Genomic DNA, 20,574 nt, shown 5'->3' on the forward strand with positions numbered 1-20,574 from the left:
CATTTTATCCCCCACCATAACTGAGGCAGTGGAGCGGGCGATCTCGGCAGGGATCTCACAGCTCCGCAAAGAGCTGGGAGATCAGGCCAAAAGGATCACTGATGTGGAACACAGGGTATCTGACTTGGAAGAGGAAATGCAATCCACTTTCTCCAATGAGGCAAACACCAACCAAACGCAGCAGTTCCTGCTGGATAAGATTGATGACCTTGAAAACAGGTCTCGCAGAAATAATTTGCGGATCATAGGCCTGTCAGAGTCTTTCAACACGGGGCTACTTTCTGATGTCTGCTCCACACGCATCCCCCAAGCCCTTGGCCTGCAATCCCGTGCACCATTGAATGAGCCCACCGCCTGGGTGCACCTTTGAATGACCGCAAAACCCCACGGCCAGTCATCGTCCGATACTTGAACTATGCGGACAGGCTTGCAATTCTTAAATCCTTCAAAAATGCAAAGTCTCTCACTCTAGATGGTAACAAGCTGTTACTCTTTGCGGACTATTCCCAGGAGGTGGCTCGCAGACGCAAGGCCTTCCAACCATGCTGCAACACCTTATTCCAAAAGGGACTGAAATTTACCTTAGCCTACCCAGCTACCCTACGGTTCACAGACAAATTTGGGGAATCTAAAGGATACACACCCCCCTGCTGATCCCTCCGTCTCTCCCGCCCACAGAGACCTCCGCAGCCCCCGCAAGAGAGGCCGTTTTTCTGGAAACTCTGCCTACAGAGATAAACTCCGCTGAACTTCTGCTCTTATCTCTCTCCCACCATTTGTCCCTGGGGGAAGCTTAGCCGAGCAAATTCACTGCCATCTAGAATCTGTTACTATACTTTCGGCTGCTTTTCACTGCACTACTACTAACAGTGAAGTGGCGCACTGAATTACGCCTGTAGCTTTGACAGGACACCTTTCATTTTGTTATTTTTGTATGTTAATGCCTTCTGTATCATGTTTCCTTACAGCCTTACCGGAGCCCTGACTCCTCTCGCTACTTCTATAGCTGCTACTCTATCGGGCTCATCCTTCATGACTTACTGAGCAGTGTCTCCTTTGCCTTTAAAATAGCAGCGAGTGGACCCAGCAACAGTTCGGTAACGCTGTCGGAGGGTAAGACTTCATGCGGAAAAAAGAGAAGTCTCCAAACTTTATGGTACATTTTTGTTTTTCATTGATTGTTCTGTTTCTTTCGTCCTTCTCCAGTCCAAGTCCCTTGGATTGTAGACGGAATGAATCCCACTCCCTTTACACTCTCCTTCCTGCCACCCCTATGCCCTCGCCCCCCCCCCCTTTCATCGTCCTATCCGAGTGATGCTGTACACATCTATCACGACACCATTTACCTGCATCTCACTAATCCTACTCCTTGATCCCCCTTGATCTAAAAATCATTTCTTGGAACATTAAGGGTCTCCGCTCTCCCCACAAGCGCATGGCGGTGCTGTGTCACTTGAAGCGCCTAGACACTGACATAGCCTTCCTCCAGGAATCCCATTTGGCCTACTCAGATTTTGATTGCATGAAAAAGCTTTGGGTGGGCCGTGTCTATGGCTCGGCCTCCCCAAAGGGCAAAGCTGGGGTCCTCACATTAGTGCACAAACGGGTAACGGCTGACGTCATCCCAGTGTTCTCTGATGATGATGGCAGAATCCAAATACTTAAATTCACGCACAACTCTACTTCGCATGTCTTAGTAAATGTCTATGCCCCACCCCTCCCTCTGCCCCTTTCTTTCAACAACTGACCGGGTTACTGGCCCCTCACATACACCTGCCAACCTTGGTGGGGGGTGACTTCTACGCGGTCATGAACCCGTCCATGGACAGATCAATCCGCACCCCACACGCACCCCATTACACTCTTCTCCCTGTTCCTTTTTACCTACTTTTGCTGACAGTCTTCTCCTTACAGATGTATGGCATCTCACATACCCCACTGATAGGGCGTACTCCTATTACTCCCCTCCACATGATTCATTCTCACGAATAGACTACTTCTTCGGTAATTCCTCCATGCTCCCCTTGCTGCATTCCTCGGAAATTGCTGATATGGTTATCTCTGATCACTCCCCGGTATCGGTCTCTTTCAGTCTCTCAGCCCCGACATCTAACCACAAACCCTGGCGTTTTCCCTCTTATTTGGCTGACAACCCTGACCTATGGTCTGTACTAGCTGACACATGGGAACATTTTCTATCAGACAACGCCCAACATGTGGATGACCCAGTCCTGCTGTGGGAGACTGGTAAAGTGGTGTTACGAGGCCGGATCATCGCTTTCGCTTCTGCTTTTAAAAAGAAGGCAAATATTGGTTATAAAACGGCCAACGAAGCGCTCCAATCTGCCCACTCCCGCCTCCAACAGCAGCACACCTCTTGCCATGTGGCGCAATGGAAAGAGGCAAAACATAATTTTGATCACGGGGCTATGGCCCGGGAACAGTTTCATAAAACTGTCCAAGATCTCCAGTTCCACAAATTTGGGAATAAGTCTGGGAAACTTTTGGCTAGACTTTGTAAAGGCCCCCGCACCAACGCTCACATACAGTCCTTAGACTCTTCAGGAACACTAATCTCCACCCCGGAAGGGGTGAACTCCATCATGGAAAAGTTTTATGCCACTCTCTACGGCCCAGACCCCATAGATGTTGAGACCGCGAATACATTTCTCGCGGATGTAACTTTGCCCACGCTGTTGGAAACCCAACTCTCTCAACTAAATGCACCCATTGCCACCTCTGAGGTCCTAACCGCCATCTCCCTCCTGTCACCGGGTAAAGCCCCTGGCCCGGATGGCTTCGCATCAGAATTTTTCAAACTCACCAAAGATTTGATCTCCCCCACTCTCACCTCCTTGTACCAACATATTCTAGACGGTGGTAGATATATACCCACAGGCGCCCAAGCTTTTATTAAACTAATACCCAAACCGGGAAAGGACCCCTCCGAACCTGGCTCCTATCAGCCGATATCCCTGATCAACTTAGATGCGAAGATCTTATCCAAAATCATAGCTAATCGTCTTGCTCTCCTTATGCCCATACTCCTACACCCATCCCAAGCAGGTTTTACTAAGGGTCGATCTGCCACTGCCAACATTCGCAAAGTCCTGGCGGTATTGTCCCAACAGCAAACACACCCACACTCTAACATTGCTATACTCACGCTCAATGCCGAAAAGGCTTTCGACAATGTTAGTTTTCAATGGTTACATCTGGCTCTCCAGAAATTTGGCTTCTCTGGACCCTTCATGCACCTCATCACAGCCACGTACAACTCACCTACTGCAAAAGTGGTCACTTTCAACCTTCTCTCCAAAGATATTCCACTTCACAAGGGCACACGCCAAGGCTGCCCCCAATCTCCTCTTCTCTTCAACTTGGCCCTAGAACCCTTATCTCGATTCCTCACACTCCATGCCCCTCTCACGGGTGTCACCGTTGGCCAGGAGGAACTTCGTTCGGTCCTCTTTGCCGATGACATCCTGCTCTTCACTTCCAACCCTGTGCAAGATGCAATTACGATCCAACAAATTTTTGATAGGTTCAGACGGTGCTCAGGCCTCCGTATAAACTACTCAAAAAGTGAGCTACTTCCCTTGGGAATCCTGAACCCTTCACAACAGCTTGCCTCCTCCCCTTTCCCGATTGCCAAGTCCCACATCAAATATCTGGGAATCATGATTGGTAAAACCCCTTCCTCTCTATATCAGCTCAACTATTCCACACTCATGTCCAAACTCATCAGAGATCTAGAGAGCTGGTCCAAACTCCCACTCTCCCTTATTGGCAGATGTCATCTATATAAAATGGTTGCCTTCCCCAAGTTACTTTAGGCCCTCCAGACTCTACCCTTACTCATCAAACACAAAGACCTACTTGCGTTCCAAAAATCCCTCACCACATTCCTATGGTCCTCCAAAAAACCCCGCATAGCCCTACATAAATTGTACCCTCCGAGAATTAGGGGTGGCATGAACCTTCCGGACATAAGACTGTACAACCTGTGTAGTCTTGTGAGAGTGAGGATGGACTGGATTCACGGTACTTCCAACTTTTCGAACCACACCATCGAAACTCAAATGGTTAAGCCGTATAAATTAGCAGGGGTTCTACAGTGCAAACTGGGCAATCTACCACTACCTCTTAGGCAAAATGTACTGCTCAGGGACACCCGTGCTGCATGGAAAGAACTTTGGAAAAAACTGGGTCTCCCACAACACATATCCCAACATCTTCCCATCCGCGGACACCCTGCACTGAGCCATCTCCACTTGGAACACGTTTACGCCTCATGGGAGTCCAAGGGACTGTTTCATGGCTCAATTGTATGATCCAACCTCAGGATCTCCCCTCTCATTCAGCGCCCTTCAACAGCAGTATGGATTACCTCTTGCTCATTACCTCTATGTTCATCAGCTTCATGCCTTCGTCTCGTCTTTATGCTCGGACAAGGTTGGTCGTTTTGCCCCAGATCCACTGGATTGTCTACCTCGACAGACCCCTCTGAAACTTTCCCAAAAATATCGCCCAATTCAGACTACCCTCTTATCCCACTCGAGAGATTACCTCAAGACCTCTTGGGACAAAGCTTTGTCACTCCCTGCCACAAAACCTCTTCTACTAGCAGGATTCAATACCACTTGTTTGTTTATTTGCAATGCCTTTTGGAGGGAGCAAAAACTCAAGATTCTCCACCACGCCTATGCCCCTTTCTCCTCTTCGCCACAACACTCCCCTTACCAGGGTTGCTCCTGGTGCCTTGCCCAATGCCCCACCCTGCTACATAGACTGTGGTCTTGCCCCCTCATTTCGAAATTCTGGGACCAGGTGGAGACCTTATCACTACAAGTCACAGGACTGCAACCTGCCAAGGATCCTTTCCCTCTATTGTTTGGCTTTATGGACGGACTTCCTTTGTCTGCCCCTGGGACTCACGACAAGCATAGAAACTCGATACTCAGGAGGCATAAACCCTGGATTGTCACATGCTATATGATTGCTAGACGAGTCATTCTCCGCCACTGGGTGTCCCCAACAGCTCCAACAGTCTCAGAAGTCAACACTGATCTGAATGCCCTACTCCATAAGGAACATCTGGACGTGGTTCTTAACAAAACAGATCCTCACAGATTCTGGAGGAAATGGTCGGCCTACTTGGATGTTCCAGCCTTCACCCACCTTCCCCGCAGCCCGAATGGACTTCACCTTGCCTCTAGGTCTAGAGGAGACCCTTCCCCATAGTTCCATAGTCTAATCGAACTCTTTTTTACTCCACATGTGAGGTTGATTGTGAAATTATCGAACTTGCCTGCAATGTTCTCTTTATTACCCCATACCACTCGGACTCCCCCCCCCCCCCCAGTTGTACTATTACCTTAGTGCTCATGTATTCATCGAAATAGGTCTAATTTTTCTCCCCCCCCCCCCCATCCTTCCTGCCTCTCCACATGCGAGGGGACGTAAATACCATTTTAGCATGTTGTTGCCGTGATACGTCCGCATATCTGCGTTACTCTCTTGGCTTGGGCAGCAAGTGGTAAATTTATATTTCATTATAGATATTTAGATGTATTGCCACTATGTGTATATGTTTTGGATATATGCAGTTTTTTTTGTGTGCTGATTTAAAGGCATAGTCCAGTATCTGCACTATTTAAGGGAAAATGTCACTGTATGGCATTCTTTAATGTGGTTTTGTCATAATTATAGATTTAAAGGGGCACAGCATATTTTATTTTATATCTTGTATTCAGATAATTGAGTTCCAATTTTGTGATTTGTTATATTTCGTTTTTTTATTGCATGTGGCAAAGAGTTTCACATGGTTAAATTTACTCTACTGTAAGTTTGAAATATTCACTGTGAAACATAACATACAACAGGGTCAAATGCTATTAGATCTGTGCCACAACAGTTGCACAAGGCTTACTTTAGTGTTGTCAAGCTCAAAGTGAGATGTCACAAACTGGGCAATTTAAACAGCGTATAAGATATAAAAACTTGTAAGGAATGGTTACCTTTAGTAAAATCTGCTTGTCAAAATGATCATAAGAGTAGAAATATGCTGCTGAATATATATGCAAGAATTACTTTTTTCTCTAGTCTGTCTCTTATTGTGATGGGCAGCCTCAGCGACCAATAGAAAAGCTTGGAAGAAAAAGCAAAGGAAATATTTCACACAACCACAGCATTTCTTAAAAAATGCCCAATTTCAATTGCTAAAAGCATGTACTTTTAGCATGATTTATTTAGGACCCTGAGGTCCTAAATAAGTAAAGATCCTTAAAAATATTTGCATAGATTTAACTTCTAGGGGCAGTGTCTGGATTCACTATAATGTAGCACCTTAGAACTGATTTCCTAAGATGTTACTTTGATAGATTTACTGTATACAACTACTTTTTTAGGATCATTTTATTTTATTTATTTATTTTGCATTGCAAAGACAGTGGCCCTTTAACATTTAGAGTTAAAGTAGTATGAAAATGAAAAGAGCCAAGTTTTACTGGGAAAGCATATTCATTAATATTTGTGAAGTTCTATTTCTTACCTCCAAAACAAGCTCCAATTGCTAAAGCAAAGAGAAGTGGCTTAACTGGTAGATCAACATCTGCATCTTGGCTTAAGTTTATTAACACAGGAATCTACAAAAAACAAAGCAATAATAATTTTAAAATAATAAAACTAGTACCACATCACATTTCTTAGGCAACGGGTGAAAGCATTAGCTTCTAAAGTTTTTTTTTTTTGTTAACCGTGTGAATTTTCCTTCTACATGTTTGCAGTTTTCCAACCCTGATGTATTTGTTCATTCTGCTCAGAAGGTATCAACTTTGTAATCAAAACTTACCAAATTTTCAAGTACTCTGATAGATCACAAGATTCAAGAGAAGAGCATGAATTGTGCATTACTCACAGTGGGATCTCACCCACTGAACACTTAAGCATCTTAATTGTAAATGAACAATCAGTATCCCCTATTTATGAACACGGTAGCAAGTGCTTTTTCAAAAGCCAAAACTGAATTGTTAAGCAAGTTAAGGGGTTTTTAAAAGGAAAATGTCAGGAATACATTTTGTTGTTAAAATCCTTCCTCCACAATCAGAAGCACAAAAGGTCCCATCTCAGTAATTCAGGTTTCTGGTAAAAATTTGCATTGTAACTACTCATGCCTACATGGAAGAGAAAAGAAGATGGCACCATTAAAAAAAAAAAAAAAAAAAATTGGATTTTTGTCTTACCGTAAAATATCTTTCTCCAAAATTCATAAACGGACGCACAGTCTCTGTTTTTACGGTAAAACAAAAATCCAATTTTCTCTATCATTTATTGACGGACGCAGTATCTGTTCTTCTAAACAGCAGGGACGTCCCAAAAGCAGTGCCACAAAATATGAGGGGTGAGAACAGCAGAACATTTCCCAAGGCTGAACCATAAAGCTCATTAGAACAACAAGATGGGACCCACCTGAAAAAAACATCAAACACCCTCAAGGGAGATTAAAGGGGAGAGGTCAAAGGAGGCATCTGCAGATGCCAGCACATCCACCTTATAAAACTTTGTGAAGGTATTAACAGATGACCAGGTAGCTGCCTTGCAAACCTGAACCACAGATGCCTGATGGCGAAAAGCCCAGGAAGCACTAAGCGCCCAAGTGGAATGCACCTTAACAGGGAAAGGTGAAACCTGACCCTTAATTGAATAAGCCTGCACAACTGTGTCTGATCCATCTGAAAATAGTCGCAGCAGACGCAGACGGCCCTTTCTTTGGTCCATCCGTGAGAACAAAGAGGGAATCTGACTTTCGAAAAGACTCAGTAATCGCCAAGTACACCCTGATTGCCCGAACCACATCCAAAGTATTCAGTGAAAATTCCTTAGGATGTTTAGGCTTAGGACTAGAGTTGAGCGGACACCTGGATGTCCGTGTTCGGCGGGTTCGGCCGAACTTTAAAAAAAAGTCCGGGTCCGTGTCCCGGACTTTTGCCGAACTTTTCCCGGACACCGAACCCCATTGAAGTCAATGGGGACCCGAACTTTCAGGCACTAAAATGGCTCTAAAACACCAATGGAAAGGGCTAGAGTGCTGCAAATGGCAGCAAAACGTAGTTAAGAGCATGGCAAGTGCTCTGCAAACAAATGTGGATAGGGAAATAACTTAAAACAACAAAAAAAAAAAACAGAAAAATAAAACAATGTTCTTCATCTCTGAAGGACGAGGCCCATATGGAGTAGGAGGGAGGTTGAGGTGGTGGTGGATGTGGCGGTTTCATAGGCGTGCACACAGGGTGTGCCGGATGTGCCTGGGCACACCCTAATCACCTAGGGCACATAGCATTATCGCTCTGTTTGCCAGTGAGGAGATGGGAAAGATCTCCCTCGGACCTGCTCTGCTCTGTTTCACTTTGCCAGCAGGGAGAGTAATGTATCGGGGCCATGTACATGTAGGCAAACACATGCATGTGTATTTAAACTTTGGGGTGCACACCCTAATGCAATAGGCTGCGCACACCTATGGGCGGTGTAGGTGGAAGCGGCGGTGGAGGAGGACCAGGGCCGGATTAAGAGCATCATGGGCTTGGTGCTGAGGATTTTGAAGGGCCTTAAGGGCCGTGCCTTGGCATGCACCCAGAGGAGGAAGGGTGCAGCCATGCATGCCTAATTCAACATGGGATGCTGTCTCTGAAGCCCATAAACACATCCATGCATAGGCAACTGTCCCTCCTTGTCCGGCCTTCGTGCTGTGTGGGGAGGTTCTGAGGGAGCTGCCTGGGGAAGCGAGCATAGAAGCCAGACTTCTGTGTTTACAAGTGACAGAAGAGCGGTAACAGTGAATATGGCCAACCCGGGGCCTATATAAAGGTAGGGGCCTGGAGCTGCAGCTCCAATAGCCCCTACGTTAATCTGGCCCTGAGGAGGACGAGGTAGCCAACACTGCTTCTTTTCACAAATTTTAAATGAGGGTACACCCCAAAAGAGTGAGAAAGAGCAAAAATGGAACAATGGCTGGGTAAGGTCGGTATCCATCGCTATTCTGCACAAGGTACGGAAAAGTCCCGTGGGATCCATGCCTGGTTCATTTTAATGAACGTGAGCTTGTCCACATTGTCTCTGGACAGGCGGCTGCGCTTGTCTGTGATAACGCCCCCAGCCGTGCTAAATACCCGTTCAGATAATACACTGGCTGCAAGGCACGCCAGCACCTCCAAGGCGTAAAGGGCAAGCTCAGGCCATGTGCCCAACTTGGAGACCCAGAAGTTGAAGGGGGCAGACCCCTCATTCAGTACGTCTAGGCGTGTGCACACATACTGCTCCACCATGTTGGTGAAATGCTGCCTCCTGCTAAGACGTTCCATATGAGCTGCTGGTGCTGCTGTTTGTTGTGGCGTGCTGACAAAGCTTTTCCACATTTCGGCCATGCTAACCCTGCCTTCTGAGGTGCTGGCGGTGCCCTGGTTGCGTTGGCAACCTCTTCCTCCTCCTCCTCCTCTGCCTTGTGCTTCCACTGTGGCCCCGCTGTCAGGTGGGAATGCCAGCAGCATTGCGTCTACCAGCGTGCGCTTGTACTCACGCATCTTGCGATCGCGCTCCAGTGAGTGAATTAAGGACGGTACGTTGTCCTTGTAACGGGGATCCAGCAGCGTGGCCACCCAATAATCAGCACAAGGAAAGGTGCTGATTACATTTGGAAAGGTTTATCTCACACGTACCAACACAGACTATCCCGCAATTTAATTGATCCCCAAAGGTTTTTATTGAATAGCGGAATAGAAAATATGATCAAAAAAAGTGTATGTATCTCACACGTACAGAAGCACACTAGGCCCCAATTACTATTGTTTGTACCCCTAAAGGCAGGATGAGGAGTAGGAGGAGTTTGGAACAGGCAGCACCCTCAAATCTTCAGAAGTATGAGATGAACCCCAAAAACTTGGAAAGGTGGATCTCACACGTACCAACACAGACTATCCCGCAATTTAACTGATCCCCAAAGGTTTTTATTGAATAGCGGAATAGAAAATATGATCAAAAAAAGTGTATGTATCTCACACGTACAGAACCACACTAGGCCCCAATTACTATTGTTTGTACCCCTAAAGGCAGGATGAGGAGTAGGAGGAGTATGGAACAGGCAGCACCCTCAAATCTTCAGAAGTATGAGATGAACCCCAAAAACTTGGAAAGGTGGATCTCACACGTACCAACACAGACTATCCCGCGATTTAATTGATCCCCAAAGGTTTTTATTGAATAGTGGAATAGGAAATATGATCAAAAAAAGTGTATGTATCTCACACGTACAGAAGCACACTAGGCCCCAATTACTATTGTTTGTACCCCTAAAGGCAGGATGAGGAGTAGGAGGAGTTTGGAACAGGCAGCACCCTCAAATCTTCAGAAGTATGAGATGAACCCCAAAAACTTGAAAAGGTGTATCTCACACGTACCAACACAGACTATCCCGCAATTTAACTGATCCCCAAAGGTTTTTATTGAATAGCGGAATAGAAAATATGATCAAAAAAAGTGTATGTATCTCACACGTACAGAACCACACTAGGCCCCAATTACTATTGTTTGTACCCCTAAAGGCAGGATGAGGAGTATGGAACAGGCAGCACCCTCAAATCTTCAGAAGTAGGAGATGAACCCCAAAAACTTGGAAAGGTGGATCTCACACGTACCAACACAGACTATCCCGCAATTTAACTGATCCCCAAAGGTTTTTATTGAATAGCGGAATAGAAAATATGATCAAAAAAAGTGTATGTATCTCACACGTACAGAACCACACTAGGCCCCAATTACTATTGTTTGTACCCCTAAAGGCAGGATGAGGAGTAGGAGGAGTATGGAACAGGCAGCACCCTCAAATCTTCAGAAGTATGAGATGAACCCCAAAAACTTGGAAAGGCGGATCTCACACGTACCAACACAGACTATCCCGCGATTTAATTGATCCCCAAAGGTTTTTATTGAATAGTGGAATAGGAAATATGATCAAAAAAAGTGTATGTATCTCACACGTACAGAAGCACACTAGGCCCCAATTACTATTGTTTGTACCCCTAAAGGCAGGATGAGGAGTAGGAGGAGTTTGGAACAGGCAGCACCCTCAAATCTTCAGAAGTATGAGATGAACCCCAAAAACTTGAAAAGGTGTATCTCACACGTACCAACACAGACTATCCCGCAATTTAACTGATCCCCAAAGGTTTTTATTGAATAGCGGAATAGAAAATATGATCAAAAAAAGTGTATGTATCTCACACGTACAGAACCACACTAGGCCCCAATTACTATTGTTTGTACCCCTAAAAGGCTGGATGAGGAGTAGGAGGAGTTTGGAACAGGCAGCACCCTCAAATCTTCAGAAGTATGAGATGAACCCCAAAAACCCCAAATATCATTCAGCTCTGCTGCAGGCCACAATTTAATTTTTTTTAACCCAAGGCTGTATATTGAATAGTGGAATAGAAAAAAAGTGTATGATTTTTGAAACCACTCAATAATAGCACATGTGAACTGAACACAGCAGTGTATGATCAATCAGCACAGCACAGCTGAAGGAAAAATGCTGCACACAGTGACTGATAGAAAAATACTTTTCTCCCTCCTCCTCAGTGGGCAAAAAGATTGTGTTCACTGCACCCCAAAAAGATTGTGTTCACTGCACCCCAAAAAGATTGTGTTCACTGCACCCCAAAAAGATTGTGTTCACTGCACCCCAAAAAGATTGTAGCCCACACACAGCAAAATGGATGTGGACCACTGACACCTGCCTATCTCCTATCCCACCCCACACAGCAATATCGATTGTAGTTTGTAGAACACACTGTCTGACCGTAAAAATCAGCAGACTCTCTCCCTAAAAGGATTGATAAGATGATGATCGTAGATCGGGTGACTGCAAACCCCACCCCACACAGCAATATCGATTGTAGTTTGTAGAACACACTGACCCTAAAAATCAGCAGACTCTCTCCCTAAAAGGATTGATAAGATGATGATCGTAGATCGGGTGACTGCAAACCCCACCCCACACAGCAATATCGATTGTAGTTTGTAGAACACACTGACCCTAAAAATCAGCAGCAGCCTCGCCCTAAAATGCCTACAACTCGCCCTGCCTAACACACTCCGACCTGTCCCTCAATTCTATCCGGACACAAATGTTTTTTTTTTTCCTGTCTGTCCCTAATCAGCAGCCAGCACGTTGATGTGTGCTCTGTCCCTGAACTAAACAGCAGAATGACGCTGCAGCGGCGCTGCCTCGAACTTATAAAGACTTGGTCACATGCTTCAGACGGCCAATCACAGCTACTAATACATTTGTAGGCATGGCTGGGATGGCTTAGGCACACCAGTTAAACGCTTGTTGATTGGCTGTTGAAAACCCGCCATGAAAAGCGCGCCAATGCATGCAAAACCCGGAAATAAAACGACGAACATGGATTTTTACCCGAATATACAGTAAAGTTTTCGGGTCCGTGTTCGGGTAACAAAAATCCAATTATTCGGTACGAACACGAATAATACAGTCCATGTTCTCTCAACCCTACTTAGGACACAATGTCCTCATTTAAGTGGAAACCACCTTCGGAAGGAAGGACGGTTCCAGACGAAGCACCACTTTATCCCTGCGAACCACCAGATAGGGAGAAGGACAGGACAATGCAGAAATAATAACCACCAAGAAGGCCACCTTCTGGGAAAAGGTAAGAAGGGGAATCTCCTGAATATTTCCGAAGGGAGGTTTCTGGAGAACCGACAGCACCAAATTAAGGTCCCAAGGTTGCAACAGGGGTCGCACCAGAGGTGCCAAGCGTCACACCCCCTGGATAAAGTTATGCACCAGGGAATGGGTGGCTAATGGTCTTTGGAAGAAGATTGCCAAAGCCGAAACCTCCCTCTTAATAATACTTAAGGCTAATTTTCGATCAACTCCCCATCAAAGCCAGCGACTGTAAAGCAGGATGGAAGATTGGCCCTTGAGACAATAGATCTTCCCTGAGAGGAAGTCTCCAAGGAACATCTGTGACTAGCCTGACCAGATTGGTGTACCAAGCTCGGCAAGGCCAGTCCGGAGCAACAAGGATGACCAGAATGTATTCCACCTCGAACCTGTGAAGAGGTTTTGGCAGCAATTTGAGAGGGGAAAGGCAAACAGAAGCTGATACTAACCCCACGGAGCCACCAGCGTGTCTGTGGCATCTGCCAGAGAGTCCTGAGAGCGGGCCACACACCTCTGCACTTTCCTGCTGATACGAGACGCCAACAGATCTACTTCTGGAGTGCCCAAATGAAGGCACAACTGCTGGAACACCTCCAGGTGGAGAGACCATTCCCCTTGATCCAAAGTCTGCCGACTGAGGTAATCCACCTGCCAATTTTCCACTCCTGCAATGTGAATGGCGGAAAGAGCTGGGACAAATTGTTTCACCCATCGAAGGATGCCTTCCACCTCCAAAGGCCGCAAGGACACTTCAGGTGCCCCCCTTGTGATTGACATAAGCCACGGCCATGGCATTGTCCGAATGAATGCGCACTGGACAGACTTGTAGGTACTCCGTCCAGTGAAAAAAAAAATAGTGATATTCAGCGCAAAACCCCCAAATTATCCCCACATCACTATGATGCAATGAAAATGTGCTCAAAATGATATATGCCACCGGTGGTGGAAAAAAATGTGTTAATTATATGTATCTGTGTGTAATATATGTAAATAAATTATTTGTATGTAAACCTAAAGCAAAGTGCAAATACAAACAAAGTGTGCCATGCAAAAAGTGCAAAGTGGCTCTACTGACAATTTGATACTAAAAAATGGTAACCCAACTCTAAAAAAAATACTAAATTGCAAAGTGTTCCATGTACTGAAAGTGCCTGTGCAAAATTATACAATGCAATGTGATTGTACCAAATTAAAAAATAAAAAAAATAAAAAAATATTTTTCTTATGAAATAATCTGTGCAAGAAAAGTGCCTGTGCACTAAATGTATACTAGTACCAAAATTATATCTTTAGACTGTAAGACAATAATTCATCAAAATATAAAAATATAAAAAAAAAAGGAATGCTATCCAGCATACTGGAATATATATATAAAGTGCAAGTAAATAGAAAAATATAAAATAGAATACATATATATATATATATATATATATATATATATATATATATATATATATATATATATATATATTATATTATATATATATATATATATATATATATATATATATATATATAGTGCATGTAGAATGTGTATTCAGGAAAAACAGTCCTTTAGAGAGAGTTCACAATGCATCAAAAAACAAAAGATCAATAAATTGCCAGTGCAGGAATGGTGCCACAAATCAGTGCAAAAAAATCTTAAAGCTTGTGTCTTCACTGTGCATTAGTGATCATCCCACCATCCGTGTTGCAAAGGGCTTCACTAAATTGACTCACCAGAAATAGAGCTGGTGTAACCAGCAAATCAAGCCTTTTCAATTAAATTCCAGGGTAGATCAGCAAACACAATAGCATTAAACTCTCACAAAATCCTCCAGGTTATAGCAGGGTTATATCCAGAGTTTTATAAAGAGAAGGGAAGGAGAATCGAACATAATGTAATTCCATCAAAACTGAAGTTTATTTAGATATACATAAGATACACTCACATTTGTTGGTGTCTAATCTATACACAAGACATGCAGGCTTGAGAACATTCTGCTCTGGCTTGTACAGCAGCAGCCCCGAGCGTGTCTCCTTGTATGATTGATAGCGGTGTTTCTCCAGTGTCCTGAACCCGCGCCCTACTAGTTTCGTCTATTGACGTCTACACGGGGCAGCAGACTTTGCCTCTCCGTCCAGTGGACTAGGCAAAGTCTGATTGATTCTCAGCTCTAAAACATCGATTTGGAGTCTTCCAGGGACCAGGCCCCTTGAGCAGAAAACTTGCTGAGAACACCTCCCCACCCGGACAGACGGGCATCCATGGTGATCACTGTCCAAAATAAGGGGAAGAAGGATTTTCTTTGTTTGAGCGTCGGGGGCCGAAGCCACCATATCAAGGACCCCCTGGTCACCTGACTCAGCTGGATCTGGTTGTCCAGGGAACTTGGATCTTTGTTTCATTTGAGAAGAATTTCATTCTAGAGGATTCTCATGCGGAATTGAGCGAAAGGTACCACCTCGAATGACAACACCATCAGTCCCAGAACTTTTATACAAGTCAGAAGGGACAACAATTTGCTGGACAGCAATAGTTGAATCACAGTCTGGAGTTTTTGAAGTTTGTCTGGAGGAAGAAACACCCTGGCTGAGGACAAGTCCAAAGTCAGGCCCAGATAATCCAGTCTCGTGGAAGGGACCAGGGACGACTTCTTAAAATTCAGAATCCACCCAAACTCCTCCAGAGTTCTTATGGTGACCTCTAAGTTTGTCACCAGCACCGTGGGACACCCTGCATGGAGAAGCAGATTGTCCAGGTAACCCAGGACCGATATCCCCCACTGGTGTATTGCCGCCAGGACTGGAGCCAACACCTTTGTGAAGACCCGAGGAGCAGAGGTGAGACCAAAGGGTAACGCCACAAACTGATAGTGATCCTCTCCCACGGCAAAATGCAGAAACCATTGATGTCCTGCACATATTGGGATGTGAGGGTAGGCATCTTTGATGTTTATGGAGGCCAGGAAATCCCCTTGATGTAGGGAAGCCACCACCTTGTGAATGGATTCTATCTTGACTTTAACCCGCACAAAACAATTCAGCGCCTTTAGGTCCAGGATTGGACGCACCTTGCCTTCCTTCCTGGGGACCATAAACAGGTTTGAGTAAAAGCCCTGAAAATGTTCAGAATACGGACCTGGAACTATTACTCCTTGTTGTAACAAGTCCTGCACCACCCCAAAGAGAGCCTGTAAGCGATCTGGGGACAGACGCACATTGGAAGGAAAAGCCTTACCAGGGGGATGGATCGAATCTCGATCTTGTAACCGGACCGCATGACCTCGTGATTCCACTTGTCTTGTATCCGGGATAGCCACAGGTCCGGGAACCGGCAAAGATGTCCCCTCACCCCGGGTGAGGGTGTACCTTCAGGCCGAAGGGGTCTTATCCGATTTCTGTTTGCCAGACCAGGGTTGCTTAGTGCCACCCGAAGGGGCCTTGAAGAACTTGGATCCCCCTGTAAGATCTTTGATAATGTCATCAAGGGTAACCCCAAATAGGCGATCACCTTGAAAAGGTAGATCAGACAAGGCCTTTTTGAGGTCTGATCCGCAGACCAGCATTTTAGCCAAAGTATACACCGGAGGACCACTGTCCTGTTCGGAGAACTGAAAGTTGGGCCACTAGTGGAGCTGCATCCAGCGAGACATTGCAAAGAAATTGCACACCCTGAACCAACTGGTCCACCAGCTCGGCAAAGGCAGGGGGGAGTTGTTCCCCCTTCAGGGGGCGTAGTAACTTAGCCCATTCAGTTAAGGTTTGTGACACAAGAGCAATAGTAAACACCGGTCTTAGTGCAGACCCCGCCAGGGAGTACATATTGTGGGGCCATAGACTCCGCCTTTCTATCTGTGGGATCCTTAAAGGGTGGGGAATCCTCCACTGGAATCATGGTAGTTTTTTTCAGTCTGGAGATCGGAGGGTCCACCGTAGGGGTCACAGTCCACTTTTTAATAAGGGACTCCTCAAAGGGGTAGCATCTAGCAATCCGCTTAGGCACCCCAGGGGGCGGCTTTGGGCGGTCCCACTCTTTTTTGACAATGTTGTCAAAATACGTGGGAAAGGGACAAACATTTACCACTCTGGATGGTTTCTGAGTGCCAAACGTAACCTGCGCCTCAATCGCAGTCGCAGCTGCATCCTCCATTTTTAGGGTCTCACATACAACCAGTGCGTTCACCAGCGCCTTTTCTTGCGCAGTGGCGGAGAGAGAGGTGTCATCCTCACTGTCCGAGGAGACAGGGTGCAAGGTAGTAGACCAGGCAGGGAGACCCACGTCTGCGGTGGCTGAATCCGACACATCTGTTGAGATGGGTAGGCGGGGGGGGCTTTTTTGGCACTATGCCTCTTAAAGGCCACCTCCACCTGGGACACAAAGGGTTCCAGGACTGCTGACAGTGCATCTATGGATGGCTGGGATCCAGAGGGCACCCCGGCCTCCAAGAGAGGGTCAGGTGGGGAAATGTGTTCCACAGAGTCCATGTTGCACCAGGGGAACCCCGCAGAAAAAATTGAAAAAAACACTGTTTAGGAATGTCCCACCATGCTACAGCACCCCCAAGGGGTCAGGCACAAGGCACTGAAGATCCCCAGCAGAGAGAGAGAGAGAGAGAGAGACCCCCCAGACTCACCACCCGCACCAGGAAGGCCCAGGATGTCTGCACTGCACGCGTCTGCAGTGATCTGTGATAAGAACGAAACCAAAGGGAAACCTGAGTGTCAGAAGTAGGATATAAAACCAAAAAAAAACATGGCCGCCATTGATTTTCAATGGGGATCCACTGCAAAATGGCCCCTGCTCTAATTAGAACATGGTTTACAAGAAAATGGCAGCCCTGCACGGCCTGCAGAGCTTCTGGGGGCCCCTAAGGGGACCCCCCCAGCCTCCTGGATGGGATTAACAGGATGGGGGGCCCTGGTAGTGACAGGTGAGTGACAGGCAGGATTGGTCATCCAGTCGCTGGCGGCACACCCCCCCACCACCCCGTCGTCGGCATGACGCCTGGTCCCAAACCCCGGGGGGTAGCTTCAAGCACCCCATAGCCCCAGTGAGTGAGGGGAGGAGGGAGGACAGATAATGAGGGGGTGCGAGACAGGGCAGTGGGGAACCCGAGGGTCCGACAGTCCTAAGAAAAGGCCCGCTTCCACCCCAAAACCCACCAGGGGGAGAGGGGGGGAGAACAATTACTCACCATACCTTGAACAGGCGGGTGCCATCTCCTGACAGCAGAAACCCTCTCCACAGAAGTGGGGGGGGCTGTCGGCCCATAGGAACGCTGCGACGCAGGCCTAGACCCGGTTGTATGCGACCTGGTGAGACATTTAACTCGCAGGGCCAGTCCCCATCTGGTGGGACTATGTCGCAGCCAACCTACCACCCTGGCCGGGGTGACCACTGGATCTATATATCCAGCCCGTTGCCCAGTCCGGATTAGTTGATTGTAGATCTCACAGGAGATCCCAGCAAGGAACTAGGTCCTTACTCCTGACTAGGCAGAAAAAAACAGATCCTATAGCAGAGAGAGGGAGTATACCTCCTGGGGCTGCGTAGCCAGAACTTTTTTTCTGCCTAGTGTCCTACTCCTGTAGGGGGCAGTATAACCCTACTTTTAAGAACAACAGAGACTGCGTCTGTCAATGAACGATAGAGAAATCCCTATATTTAAACTTGTTTAAAAAATTTTGTATGAGCCATGTTCTCGGCTTTACGGTTTACTTTAGCAAAAAATGATGAGACTCAGTAAACCCCTGCTAAAACTGGTTTGCAGCAGATTCTGACATAGTGTAGGAGAGGCTGTTAATAGAAGCATGTTAATGCACATTGCTGATAGTGCCAAGACTGGAAAAAGACGCATTATAGGGCTCGGTCTAGTCTTATTTGATCCTTCTTGGTGGCCATATAATGCACACAAATAGTCATAGAGAGAAAGTCCACTATCAGCAGAGATGGAAAAGGGACCCTATCTTATGTACTTTAAAGCAGTATCGTGCAGCAAACAAAATAAAGTGGATGTTAAACATTCATGTTTAATGTTCAAAATCCATAGCATTTGTGAAACAAGAATAGCAGTAGTAATAATAATGTGGATATATAAGACCTGGAAGGCAAACAGTAGTGGATCAGTTAATAAAAGCAATGGAATCAGATGACATTACCGAGGCATTTACTTTGGTTCTAAATCATAAACTCTAATAGCCTCAATCTTGTGTTTACACACAATCTGCATCCAACTAGCATAGAATAGCTAGGAGTGATCTTAACAAGAAGTGTGGAGGATGGCACTGTCTCTACAAAAACATACAGAAAATCATGTTCTGGAAATTCTTTGCTACTAACAACAAGCTGTCATCCTTCACACACTTTTCGGGAGTTTGTTAGGACGAAGAGGAATTGTTCCTCACAAGAAAACTATATACAGTTGAATGCAACATTGTTTCGAATAGACTAAGAGAACGTAAACACAGTGAGCATTTGATATTTAGAGGAAGACAGGCAGCCAATGAGAAGGACAGTGACTCGTTGATTAGTGATTTCTCCACCTCCAGAACTAAAAAGAAACACCTAAGAAAGCGAAAAGTATACATTTTGTAACTACATATTCGATACAATTTGATCGAGTAGTGAATATTATAAAAATATTGCCTCCCCATAATATATGCGGATAAAATACTTTATGAGATTCTCCAACAGGGCTGCTTTTTCTCCAGTAGGAAAGCTCCCACTTTGTTTTGTTCCCACAGCCCCCAAGCTTCCATTTCATGGCTGGGAGCAGTGGGATTGTATCAATGTGGGTTCACCACATGTAAACAGTACATTAGGCATAGGAAAAGTAAAAGTCACCTATTTTTCCACAGGAAGATCATTTTCACTTAGAAATTATGTTAACTGCAACTCTAAAATGTTAATTTATGTCATTGAGTGTAGCATGTCGGTTGCAGTATGTTGGTTGCACTATTCGTAATTTGAAAAGAAGAATATCAGAACAGGTTAATGACACAACCAATGTGAATGCGAAAAACATTTCTAATGTCTCCAAGCATTTTAGAAGGGTAAAAGCAGGGAATCTTAAGTCCTTTTATTTCTGTGGTTTGGTACAGGTTAAAAAAACAGCCAGAGATCGTCACACACACCGAATCTTACTACAACGTGAGGTGTGGTGGCTACACAGTCTCAATTCTAGAGTACCAAGTGGAATGAATAGATTGAACATTAACCTTTTTTTCAAATGATTACATGAATTTGATATATTTATGGTAAATGTTTTTTCTATCTCCATAATGTGTGTTTCTCGTTTTTCTTTTTCTTTTCTTTCTTCTCTCTTTCGACTGGTCTCAACATCCTATTTGTGTTTTTCAATTTATCTTAATTACAATTAAGAATATACCGCCCCTAATTGATAGGGCTGTTTTTGTATCTATATGTAGCACCCTCCTTGACAGGTGCTAGGTAAAAGCATCTATTTTACTCCTGCTGCTTATCAGGGGAGCTGATCTGTTAGTTTTGCCCGTCACATTCCAGGTGTGATTCACTGGGTCTGAGGGAGTGTCCCCACTGTATCCAATGAGGGAGCTTGTTGGACAGTGAAGGAACCCCAGCCAGTGACACATGCCCTCCCACTGGGCATGTGGCAATGCATCCTTTGGATTGGCCATAAATAGGGCAGGAGCATGTGACAGGGTGTCTTTTGGCAGGAGCAAAGTCCCAGGAGGAGGTGGACAGCTCTCTCTCCTGCAGAGTGAGGAAGGTGGTCCAGGCGGTCGGCCTAGGGACCAGAAGTGGAGCTGGGCTGCAGAGGATCCAGTGTGTTGACCAGCGGAGCTGCTGGGCAGGAGACTTTGGGAAAAACAGT

At 45.6% G+C, this 20,574-nt stretch overlaps 1 protein-coding gene across 2 annotated transcripts in view; it reads right to left on the minus strand.

Moving 5' to 3' along the window:
• OCA2 (OCA2 melanosomal transmembrane protein) overlaps positions 1-20,574 on the minus strand; it is a 524,044-nt gene that overhangs the window by 71,291 nt on the left and 432,179 nt on the right. For both annotated transcript variants that reach the window (XM_082246739.1, XM_082246738.1), the window contains one exon: positions 6,554-6,647. In XM_082246739.1, the coding sequence (XP_082102865.1) occupies positions 6,554-6,647 (94 nt within the window). The remainder of the gene's footprint in view (positions 1-6,553; positions 6,648-20,574) is intronic.

The sequence above is a fragment of the Pelophylax lessonae genome, assembly GCF_965119305.1.
Source record: "Pelophylax lessonae genome assembly, chromosome: 2".
Taxonomy (NCBI): domain Eukaryota; kingdom Metazoa; phylum Chordata; class Amphibia; order Anura; family Ranidae; genus Pelophylax; species Pelophylax lessonae.